Genomic DNA, 12,363 nt, shown 5'->3' with positions numbered 1-12,363 from the left:
AATGTTCTTCCTTAACATGTTCCTCACAACCATTTCCGTATTTTCTTACATAAACTGATAAAATAGTTAACTGAACTGATAAAATTTCTGAAGACTTATGGAAATTACATTTTACTCTGAAATTAATGTAGAATATTCACTTTTTTATTTATTAGAGCATAAGTTGGACACTAAAGAGATCCCTGAAGGGAAGGTAATTCCAAACATAGATTTAATGTTACTAGGAAAAACTGATATTGTGGTTTTCCTATTGCTAAAGAGATTGCTTCCAATATATACACAGTAAAAACAGGTGCCTGTATCTTGATAAAACATTAAAGAATCAGACATATTAAAAAATTGCTCAATAGAGGTGGAGGAATTTTAAAGCACTGAAGTAGTTAGTTGTCCTCCTATTTGAAAATATGGACTTAATTTCTACTCTAAGATTTTCCAAATAACATGGAATGGTACCACTATAGCTATGTATAGTGGGGGGCTTGTGGTGGGTTTATTTCCCCATTCCATGTAAACCCTGCAATATTTTTATGAGTATTTTACAATTTTGTCACATATTACAAGTTATTGTCAAGGTATATAATGACTCTTGATTTCAGGGAGAAAGTTAGTCCCTGCAGAAAAAATCTCATACGACAAAAATCAAACAAATAGAAAATAATTCTGATAACTCCGCACCACAAAAGTGCCCAGCAAATACCCAAATGTGTGGTGATCACATGCATGTGTATAAAATCTATGCCAACTAGAGCTCCAAAGAGCAGAATATGTTGCATGTGTTTACAGCAGATTGTGTTACAAGGTACTCAGTGTCATTTTACAGTGATACTATCATTATCTGCAAAGTACATTAGGTTGCACAGATGTAGCAGAGTTGTTAAACATCACAATATTCTTTTGCTCTCAATGCAGCCTGAAAACGTATTTTGAGAATTATAGATGGTTTTCTGCTTCACAGAAAGCTAGATGAATTTGTAGTATTGCATTTTTAAAATCATTCTGTTCCTAAACGTGTTCTTGCCACATTATATTTAAATAACTTCACAGGTGATTCAGAAGAAAATATAAAATCAATGCTTAATAAAGCTTCTAGCTGCACAAAAACTAGCTGAGTACTCTGTAATAATTAGGAAAGGTCAGTTATAGAGATTGAATATGATCTTTTTTTAGAAGTAGGCTCTTTTGACAAAAACAGCTACCTGTAATTTCAGACTTACCAGGAGTTTGTGTCATTACTGGAATGAAAGATTGTATCCTAGAAAGTGGACACAATAGTATCATGTTGTATGACCAACTGAAATGAAAATTTCACAGGAAAAGTGTCTTAAGGGATTTTTGTGCACCCATGTATGGGAATACAGAGGAAATAATATTTCTGTTTCCAGGACTAGTAAAATGATTATTATTTTTTTAATATTGTATCCAGTTCTTCACTGGCCTTCCCTGAACTTTTGCATGGAATTAGTCAACAGCTTCTCAAACAGAATGAATACTCCACACAATAGCACTGCAGTTCCAAAATACATACCAAGTCAAAATACTACAGCTCAGTGATCAGATGCTGAAGGCCTATGAGTTGCCAAAGATTTAGGTATTTCATGTGCAGACATGATATGTCTTATAAGCCTGTTTTTGCTTAGTCCGTGAGCAAAGATGCCAAGTTCATTTCTAGGTTGTCCTATATTTCAGTGTATTCCAACCATACAGGTAAAACACTACTTTGTGCAGTGATTACATCTAATATTAATCTCTGCTGTCTAACCGATATTTACTGGAATACACATTTGATTGGTATATTTTATCTGAATTTTAAAATCAAGATGCTAGGCTCCTCCTTTATTCTGGTCTCAACACCTGCTGTAAAAACTAATGCACAAAGCCCCATAACTCAGCTTTCTGAAATATATTTGCAGTGTGCATTTCAACCTGACCACTCTTTTTGCACATCATAAGCATAATCAACATGTTTATTAACATCCACTTCAAGAATTTCCTTTCCCTCTGCTAGAACATGCTACTAGTAAAAACAGCAGAAGGCTAAAGGTAAGATGGTCTAAATCATAATTTACATGGATGTGTAACAAAAATTTTCAATGCTAAACACTTTTATATGACCTTAAGGAAAAAAAAAAAAAGCAATTCAGTAAGATGATATGAATGATCTATCACAAAAAGTACAGGAGAAGAATTGTTAGGTGAAACTGTAATAATAAGTGTTACCATTTTAAGTTAGTTTCTGGATGCTCAACCATGAAAAGGATTGATTTTTATAGAAAATGAAAATGCATATTTTTCTCCTTTCTGCACTTACAGTATCATTTCTAATTCAGACAGCAAATTACAAGAACAGCCTTTCAACATGGAATGTGGGGAAGATTAATGGTCATTTGGCTAGTTTTAAAATTCAGCAATGCTTTAGGACACTTCCAATATTTCTGTGGGTCCCTATTTCTCTGGGAACACCCCACAGCTTACTCATTTATTGTTTATCTTCTACTTTTCTTGTGCCAAAGGTCTGTTCAAGCTCTGCAGCAGAATTTAGTTTTTCATACTTATCTTCCCCAGATGAAGAAAATGTGTTTTCTGATGTGCTGCTTGAACAAGCATTAGAAATATTATTGTATTCTACTTTCATGACAACCCTGAAGCAGTTAACTATAAATTATGCAAACAGGCAAACATGTGACATTTAACTACAAAGCTTATAAGGAAACATAACTGTGAACAACTATAAACCTCTTAGCTGCTATCAATACAATAGCCTTTAAAAAGGCATTTGTTTCTATTAGAATGGGTTTGGGGATGAAAAAAAGCCTAATTCATCATCTGGGTTATCCAAATACAATTGCTTGAAAATGTTATAGTAAGGAATGATCCTGACCCAGCAACACCACTTCCATGATGATAGCACAATTGAGGTATCTACAAAAAGGTTCTAAATATATGCAGTTTACATCATACAAATATCCTTTTTTGCGTGTACATATATATATATGTCAACATTTTCTTTCATCCCATCTTGCTTTTATGAGTGATGGTAACAGATTTTTTTCTCTGGAAAACTGATATTCACAATGAAAACAGTATTTTCAGTTACTTTTATTCCCAAGAAATAAATGGACAAATACATCTTCCAATGATGTACACAGTTCAGTGACAATGAATCATGGTAGAAATGGCTGGCTTTTTATCCTTTATGAACATTAAAAATTTGGTAATATTCTAATAAAATTGCTTCTCTTTTTTTTTTTTTTTTTTTTTTTTTTTTTTGTGCAAATTGTTTAATATGTAAACTACCAGTCTGGAACTTGATCACTGGATTGAAAAAAACAACTAAAAAATGTTGTGGATTACTCTTCTTTTACCTTATCAAAAGCTTTTAAAGATTTAAATGAGAAAAACCCTGAGGAACATGGAGGCCTTCATTAAAAAAAGTAAAATAAAAAAAATCTCATTTAGACATATAGAAATACGTATCTTATGTAGACGTACCAAGTATCTACTCCTATATGTGCTTATTAAATGCCCGAGTTCACATTTTGCTACTCATTTTTAAAGTTGCTTCACTAATCAATTATCATATTTCTTACTTTCACTTTGACTTCCATTTCTTCAAGCTCTTGAAGTAACTCTTCATTTTCCAATAGAGATGAGCCTAAGTTTTGCTTGTGAAAATAATCTCTGATATTTTTCTTGTACCAAGATGTTACCTAAATAAATAATAAAAAGACTTGTCAGTGAAAAATTTAAGAAGCAACTGTCCATTTTTTAAAATGTGTACAAGACAGTTTCATCTAAAAAAGAAGACCTAATTTTCCTTCCTTTCATTTTTCATTCCTAATGTTCATGCTTTTATTCAAACATTTACATTTGTATTATTTAAATGTTAATAAATGCAGAAGGAAAGGATTGTGGTCAAAACAAACATATATATAACAAAACAGACAAAAATGTTTTCATCAAGCATGACCAAATTATAAATTAACACAGTAAAAGAAAAATCAAGTTATAGTCACACACAGAATAAGTGCTTGTTTTATAACACAATAAAGATATTGCACATTTTCCCTAGAATCACATTAACTTAAAAATATCCTTCTGCATACAGTAAAAGACTATAAGTCTAAGTACTTCTGTAAGAATACCAAAAAAAAGGGGGGGAGGGCTAAATGGGTCTTATGACCTAATAGAACCTCTCCATCCCTGGCTTGAAAAACCCAGTTAAGCTGTTAAGATAGTAGTATGTGGAATAATCCTCAGTAGCTTAAAAAAAATATAAAATTCCTATATCTTACTAGACTTCAGCAAGTATATGCAGCAAACACATGCAGTATACAAGTACATCTTCTAAATTGCACAGAATGACTTGCATTTATTTCTGCTTGATTCACAGTAGGTACCTCTCACTTTCTTTGTAAACAATACATGGCAAGAATTCCTGAGTGAAGCTTTGCATTTTAAAATAGTAGTCAGAATGAGTTATTAGTATCAAGGAGACTTCCTCCAACCTTTTCAGTCTGGAAAATCACCACTAAACTTAAATCATATATGGCATATTAAGAATTACTTTGTACTCTAGGTACTACAGATTTTAATAGCACACTACAGATTTTTTTATTTTTTTTTTTTGTCTGCTCATGTAGCAGCTATTTTTAATAAATTTAAACAAGTCTAAAAATGAGAGAACCTTTAAAATCTGTTGGAAACATTCAGTTACAAATAAAAGATTGGGCACTTAATCTCTGGAGTTCAACACAGCTAGGAAAGCAAACAAGTTATTTTACTACAAAAACCTTCATTTTTTAAGCATATCCTCCAGATGCGTACTTACTGATTGAAACATTTTTCCTAGAAGAACATTTTCACAGAACATTTACTATGGGTCCACCAAAATACAAATGAATGGAATCAACAATAAAAACTGTGCTAAAAGGGAAAGAAAAATTTCTCCGTAAATTAGGACTGTTCTCTGTATCATGTATCTGCTTAGCAAAACAAACTAGTACTTCTGTAATCCTAGGCAGAGGAAAAAGTCATTCTTTAACCCTGTTACTGTAAAGTGTTCACCCCTTTGCCACTTCACAATACTTCTTTCCATTACAGTGAGTTTAATCAGTTGGCTTCCACTACGGCTAATACCTCTGCGTGATTTCAGTTGTGCTAGCTTAGTTCTTAAGCAACAGCTGGGAATATTTAACTGCTTTTTAAGAAACCCACAGAATCTTACTTGCAGTGATTTTGGTGGAGGGATGGGAAAAGAAAGAAGGTTAATATACCTGTTTGAAAAAGACAGGGGTTTTCCTTGATTGACTGAAACCTAAAATCACTCCCGTTCTTCAAAAATTAGATTTTCTCATTCATTTACAGTAATTATCTGTTCCGTTTGCCATGAATAATCCACATCAGAAATCAAAGGCTCTTCAAGATTTTTCTCAGGTTGCTAAACTGCTCATTTTGCACTGATTATGGTCCAAGTGATTTCAATGCTTATAGTCTTCCATTGCTTTCCTACATTTCTCACTGTCAATTCAGAAGCAAGTTTTCCAACAAATAACTGGGGGAGGAGGGGGGGGAACCAAACAAAAGCGTAGCTTAGCTTGTTGTGGTGGGTTGGCCTTGGCCATCTGCCAGACACCCACCCAGCCACTCTCTCGCTCTTCCTCCCCCCTTACAGAACAGAGGGAGAAAATAAAATGAAAAGTTCATGGGTTCAGATGAAGACAGGGATATCGCTTACCAGTTACCATCACAGGTGAAATGGACTCAGCTTGGGGAAAATAAAATTATTTGTTGCCAATGATAGATTTGGTGAGAAATAAAGATCAAAACTAAAACACCTTCGTTCTACCCAGCCCTTTTCTTCAGGTTCAATTTCACTCCTCCACTCCCAACTCCTCTACCTACACCCCCCCCCCCCTCAAGAGGCACAGCAGGATGAGGAATGGGGGGTTACGGTCAGTACAGAACAGTTCCTCTCTCTGTCACTCCTTCCTCCTCACACTTTTCCCCTCATCCAGCACGGGTCCTCCAGGGGCCGCAGTTCCTGTCAGGACACCCTGCTCCAGCGTGGACTCTGCATGGCCACAGCTCCTTCAGGGAGTATCCAACTGCTCCAGCGTGGACTCCTCCATGAACTGCAGTGTAGATATCTGCTCCGACATGGTCCTCTCCACAGGCTGCAGGGAAATGCCTGCTGTGGTGTGGTCTCTTCCAAAACTTCCACAGGCTGCAGGGGAATACTGGCTCCAGCGCCTGGAGCACCTCCTCCCCCTCCTTTTTCACTGACCTGGGTGTCCGCAGTGTTGTTTCTCATTCTCTTTTCTTTCCCCTCACTATGTCTGTGCAGTGTTTTACCCTTTCTTAAATATGTTTTAACAGCGGCACCACCAGCCTTGCTGAGGGGCTCAGCTGTGCTCTGCGGTGGGGCCCTTGCGGAGCGGGCTGGAACCAGCTGTGTCCACCTTGGGGCAGGTCCACCTCTCCTCGCAGAGGCCGCCCCTGCAGCCCCGGGCTGCCAGACCTGGGCACTGGCACCCAGTACACTTGTGTAGCCGGGGGCATTTTCAGGAGGGGAATTCTTGCAAGCTCATACACAAATACGTTGTCCTGGGCTCTACCAAACCTCTTGAACAGTCTGACACTAATGTGAGACTATAGAGAGGAGGAACAAATATAGCAGAGAACAGCAATTAAGAAGTAACACACTTTTCTTTCTAGAAATTATTCCCACTGAGAAAAACTTTGTGTTTTCACTCCTCTTCTTCCTGTGTGTAGTAAAACACACATATTTACATGCCATAAATTAGATCTGACCTTACCTCAGGCTGTTTGAACTTCAGCAGCCTGCATGATGTATTTTGACATACTGACTCTGAACTGCAGGATGAGCTATTCTCAAATAATTTCTCCACTGCGTTCACAATAAGCTGACTTTGTTAAATACCAGGCAGGTTTTGGGTTTGTGTGGTTTGTTTTGGGTTTTTTTTTCCATCACAATAATCACTGTATTTGAGTGGCTGATGCTTTACTTAGTGTCTTAAACCTCAAATAATGTTATTATCATCAGTATGTGAAGGCATCATCATGACAATACAGATCTGCCTTGGCTCATCTTGCGGACATTTCAGTCTCCTCATAACAATACTACCTAAGCCCTTCCCTAATCCTCCATGCATTTATTTTCACAATATTGCTAGTGAAGCATCCCTGTCTAATTTCCTAATCAACAAGTTAGGGCAAAATAGGATGACAGACACATTTTTAAAGAAAAAAGCAGCACTTTAATTTAAAGCTTTAGTGATTTTTCTATGATCAAGTACAGCCTTATAAAGAAGAGGTATAATAAAATAATCTTTTATGGGAAAAGAACTAAGTATCAGTATTGCATTGTCCCAGAGTAGCTACCAGTGGCTTGGTATACCATGTTTGCGATGGACCGTAAAAAACCACGGAACAAAAAAAAACAAACACAACTAAACGTGATGTATACCAGTCAACAAAAGCATTTCAAGTTCCAATATAGTGGAACAGTACTTTTCATTTGTGATGTTTCTTGCCTATGTAGACAAAAGCAGTGTATGCTTTTTCTTTGGCCTCCTTTTTTTAAGAAGGGACTTTGTTTACACAATGTTCCCAAATGCAGAAGTTATTTAGAATGTTTGAATTTCGAAGGGAATGCTTGCAATTGTGAAATATTAAAACCAAGTAATCATATAGGTACATGCACTCTTTAACAAGAATATGTATACTCTCAGGAAAGATTATGACTAACCAACAATGAAGTGAGTTTGACAAGATGTCAGAAACTCATCTGGTTTCAATTTGTGGAGCTTTTTTTATATAGGATCAAAATCTGGAAATTCTATGAAGTTGACCCATATATGCAAGAGTAGTAAGAGGAACTAAGTTATCACTATGAGGAGAAACAGGACAGGAGATCAGACATTTGGAAATACACAAGAGGAGAAGCATTGGCCATAATTAAGACAGTGGCAAAATCACTGCTAAATTCACTGGCACCACGATTTCACCAGAAGTAGCTAGCACAGAAGTAACCTTAAAGTGACTGATTATAGAGTTTTGAATAACTTAAACCCATTTAGGTCTAAATGTCTTAGCACTCATTGTAAAATACAATTTTTGATATTTATGAAAAATGCCTTTGCCAAATGTGCTGGAATCAAACATGAAGTCAAAACTTCACAGAGGAACTCCATACAACGTGATGATTCAAATAGTTTTATGCATTAAATGACAATCTTCAGATTTGCCTCCAATCTGTTTGAGATATACTGAATGTTTTTATTCTAGCTATCAGTAGCTGCAGTACACTGAGTACAGCTATTGGAAGAAAAATCAGCAAAGAGCACACCACCAGAAGATGTAGTCCATGTTTAGACAATTCTCTACACATTAGGTACTGATGTGGGTTTCCCTCATATATGTGCACTTACACATTTGGATTTGCAGATCCTCATTATCAGATGTTATAATGAAAATCTCCATTTTTCATTACAGAAATTTGTTTTCAAGCAAAGAAACAACAGAATATTTGCCTATCCTACCATGCAGAAATTCTTCTAGGCAAATAATCATAAACCTCTCAATTTACTATGTAAAGGTTACAAGTGAAGAATGCCCTGCATTTTGGGGGGTAAAATCCAAAGACAGCCTTTAATTTAATGAGTTACACTACCTGATTTTTTTTCTGTCAGTTAAACTACCTGTCCTGGTTTCAGCTGGGATAGAGTTAACTGTCTTCCTAGTAGCTGGTACAGTGCTATGTTTTGAGTTCAGTATGAGAAGAATGTTGATAACACACTGATGTTTTCCGTTGTTGCTCAGTAGTGTTTAGACTAAAGTCAAGGATTTTTCAGCTTCTCATGCTCAGCCAGCCAGAAAGCTGGAGGGGCACAAGAAGTTGGCACAAGACACAGCCAGGGCACCTGACCCAAACTGGCCAACGGTGTATTCCATACCATGGGACGTCCTATCTAGTTTAGGAACTGGGAAGTGGGGGCAGGGAATCGCCGCTCAGGGACTAGCTGGGTGTCGGTCGGCGGGCGGTGAGCTATTGCCCTGCGCATCATTTGTACATTCCAATCCTTTCATTATTACTGTTGTCATTTTATTAGTGTTACCATTATCATTATTAATTTCTTCTTTTCTGTTCCATTAAACCATTCTTATCTCAACCCACGAGTTTTACTTCTTTTCCAGATTTTCTCCCCCATCCCACTGGATGGGGAAGGAGTGAGTGAGTGGCTGCGTGGTGCTTAGTAGCTGGCTGGGGTTAAACCACGACACTACCTTTAATGAAGATTAAATATAAAGGGGAACTGTGACTTATACCAAGATATTTTGTTTCCCATCTATCTGTCTAGATAGCAAATGTGGGTGTACTCCCTTGTCCCGAGTTGTACTCAGCTCTTATCTCTGCCCTTGATGTGACCAAGTACCATGAATAATTTTAATTGTCTCATATATGCACAATTGAATGGATTAAGAAAAATCACTTTCATAAATCGTCTTCCTAAGATAACTAGTTATGCACAAAATAGGCCAATCTGCCTCTGATTTTCATTAATGAAAGAGATTATCAGAAAATATGATGCTGACACTTCCATAAAGGAAGGTCAGATAACTTCTCTAAATGTAAAATAAGTACACTTTCACATATTGAAAATACTGAAAAAGAAACAGGTTACATATTACAATCATAACTATCAGATCATCACATTCCAATTAGAGATCAAGAGGAATGTGCTGCATTTAGTTCTTCAGAACCACGTAATAAGTAGTGATCTTTACAGCTGCTTGGCTTTCCTTTTAAAAAAGCAACGCACAGATTATGCAGCCTTCTGCATTACATAATTATGCCTAGCAAAACAGAGGCAATGCAAAGAGCAAAAATCCACTCTTAGATCTTACACAGCAAAGCTCATATCCAGTACTCTGCTTTCTCTGTATCCCCTGAACTCCTGTTAATGTCAGCGGGAGTTCAATATGCTGTTCTTGCATATGTAGCACCATTAGACATCAAGAGGAGTTCAGTTCATGTACAGAGAATGGAATATTAGTTTTCAGATGTGCTGAGAGGCTTTGAGAGTTTAATTTGTCACCACTCAGAAATATATGCATAATGTGTTAGAGCCTAGAGAAAGACATTTCACATAAAGTCTCTAAAAGTTAATTTTCCAATGTTTGTATTTACATGTGAATATAGTATTTGTCCATGATTCATGCAAATTAATTTTCCATAAATGCACAAATCATATATTATACCAAGTTTATACTAACACAGATACTAACCAAGTATATTCTGGTAAGCATGATATTAAAAACTATTTGAATTTGTCCCCCGTGTGTATACCAGCCTCAAACTGGATGCGGGTATGACCTAACAGGTAGTTAAATACTGGCCACTCTCTTCAGATGATCAGGAAACTTGCCCATAGAAAACAGATTCTACACTTACTCTGTGATGTGAGCACATACCTGAGAGGAAATGGAAACATACATATGAAAAATTCACTGCACAATATTTTCAATTCCACCTAAATTAGGGTGAGTTCTAGCAGGTTACTCCCAAATACTTATCCTTTATGTGATGAGGACAAGTAGAAATCTCCTGTAAATTTTATGAAATCGTAACATTTAACATCTCAGGCAATGTGATGATTTTTATTTTTTTTTATTTTTTTTTGTAAAGAAGTGTGCTTCACTCCAGAAAAGATCCCACATATTTATCCCCTACTCTTCAACAGCAAACTATTTCCAAAATGTTTCCATTTTGAATGTTCCTCCATGTTTGTATACTATGGAATAACACTGGCATGATCAAGTAATTGTAGTAACATCTAATACTTTTTAATGTAGAGAAAAGATCGTTTTTCTAGATGAAATAGGACATATTTCCAATATAGTGAGTTAGACCAATACTGAAAGTTCAGTTGTAGCTGTTGTAAATTTATTAGAATACATTATATTGAAACAACATTTTGTTTGGAGGATATTTCTTTTATGGTATAGCTCTGGGGTGATACTGAAAAAGAAAATTAAAAACAGTAACAGCAGCAATAGTAGGTATCTTTAACCAAATGCTAGATGTTTTCTAATGATTTGCACAGAAATGGATGCAGCCTCCTATATTGTAGTTCTTGTTTTTCAGTATTTTTGTCAGCTATTATTTTAAAACTACATACTGAGATTACAGCACTTGCGTAAGACCATACTATTTTTATCTCTTTTTTTCTATCTAATCATTAAATAAGTAATTCTTGCTCTGTTTCTGGCAGCTGCTGATATTTAGTGCTCCAGAAATAAGGCTGTCAGCTTGCTTGTGTACCTCACAAATTTTGTTGTCTCTGTGCAAAATTACAAAGAGTTCTTCTTGTTGAATAAGGTGCTTCTCATCTTAAACTCACAGGCAAAGCTAGTGCCTACAGAATAGACTACTACTAACAGACTCTAACATTTTCCTCCGATACAGGGGGAAACTATTTTGGAGGCAAAGGCAGAAGCTTACAGAGGTATCACGATCAGGACTGTACTGTCAGGGGTCCATATAAAATTTTAGCCTATTTACAAAGCACTGAAAATAACTCAGCTTTAGTCTTGTTAGACTTTGGCAGTTAAATTTGCATAGGTTTCTCTGTCTCAGCGTACTTAATATCCAGAGAGGCAGAGCAGGACTCTCCCTGTATCTTTTTTCTGACAAGTTGGTGAAGTTTCTCAAGGAAAATGAGAGGAGAGGGTCTTACATTGCACAAGTTTCTCTGAAAATGCAGAGCACAAAGAGAGAAAAGCTGTCTGATCTGAATGCTGGGAGATGAGGAATGAAAAGGAAAGAGCAGTGGGACTGGAAAGAGGAAAAGAAAGAGTAAGACTTAAATGTACCTCAGCTCTGAAAGGAAGGTACAAAACCGAGTTGCATTTGAGAAATTCAGTAAGAGGTGGGAGCTAAGCTGGGAGAAAGAAGAGAGAGAAACAGGTTGCAGGTGTGGAAAACCTGCAACACTACAGTACCCTAAAGAATTTTGATTTGACTCCAAGAACAAAAAAATCCTCTGCTTTCAGGCACACCAACTAGCTAACTCTGCTATTATCTCCTCTTTAACTGACTAGTTCAGAAACAGCCTGCTGCAGCTGTAATTGTTATTACCAGTTACTGTTATCACTCATGTGACTAGAGGTTTGTTTGTGCTGGAAATTCAATTTGAAGGGAATTTAGTTTGGTTTGAAGCACCACATTTGATAACTTACAGGAGGGATCCACATAATGGAAACAGTGCTTTTGAAGACATTAAAGTTGTATTAAAATAAATTTGAGGATGTTATAGTTACAAAGTCAACTATTCAAAAGTT

The 12,363-nt window shown here is 36.3% G+C and overlaps 1 protein-coding gene across 1 annotated transcript in view; it reads right to left on the bottom strand.

Annotated features, from left to right (window-relative positions):
* Positions 1-12,363, bottom strand: part of CCDC141 (coiled-coil domain containing 141) — a 109,254-nt gene that overhangs the window by 67,985 nt on the left and 28,906 nt on the right. The window contains exon 6 of the mRNA XM_049812854.1: positions 3,588-3,707. Within this exon, the coding sequence (XP_049668811.1) occupies positions 3,588-3,707 (120 nt within the window). The remainder of the gene's footprint in view (positions 1-3,587; positions 3,708-12,363) is intronic.

The sequence above is a fragment of the Accipiter gentilis genome, chromosome 1 (genome assembly GCF_929443795.1).
Source record: "Accipiter gentilis chromosome 1, bAccGen1.1, whole genome shotgun sequence".
NCBI lineage: Eukaryota > Metazoa > Chordata > Aves > Accipitriformes > Accipitridae > Astur > Astur gentilis.
Note: the sequence above shows the minus strand (reverse complement) of the source record. Positions and strands in the feature narration are given on the sequence as shown.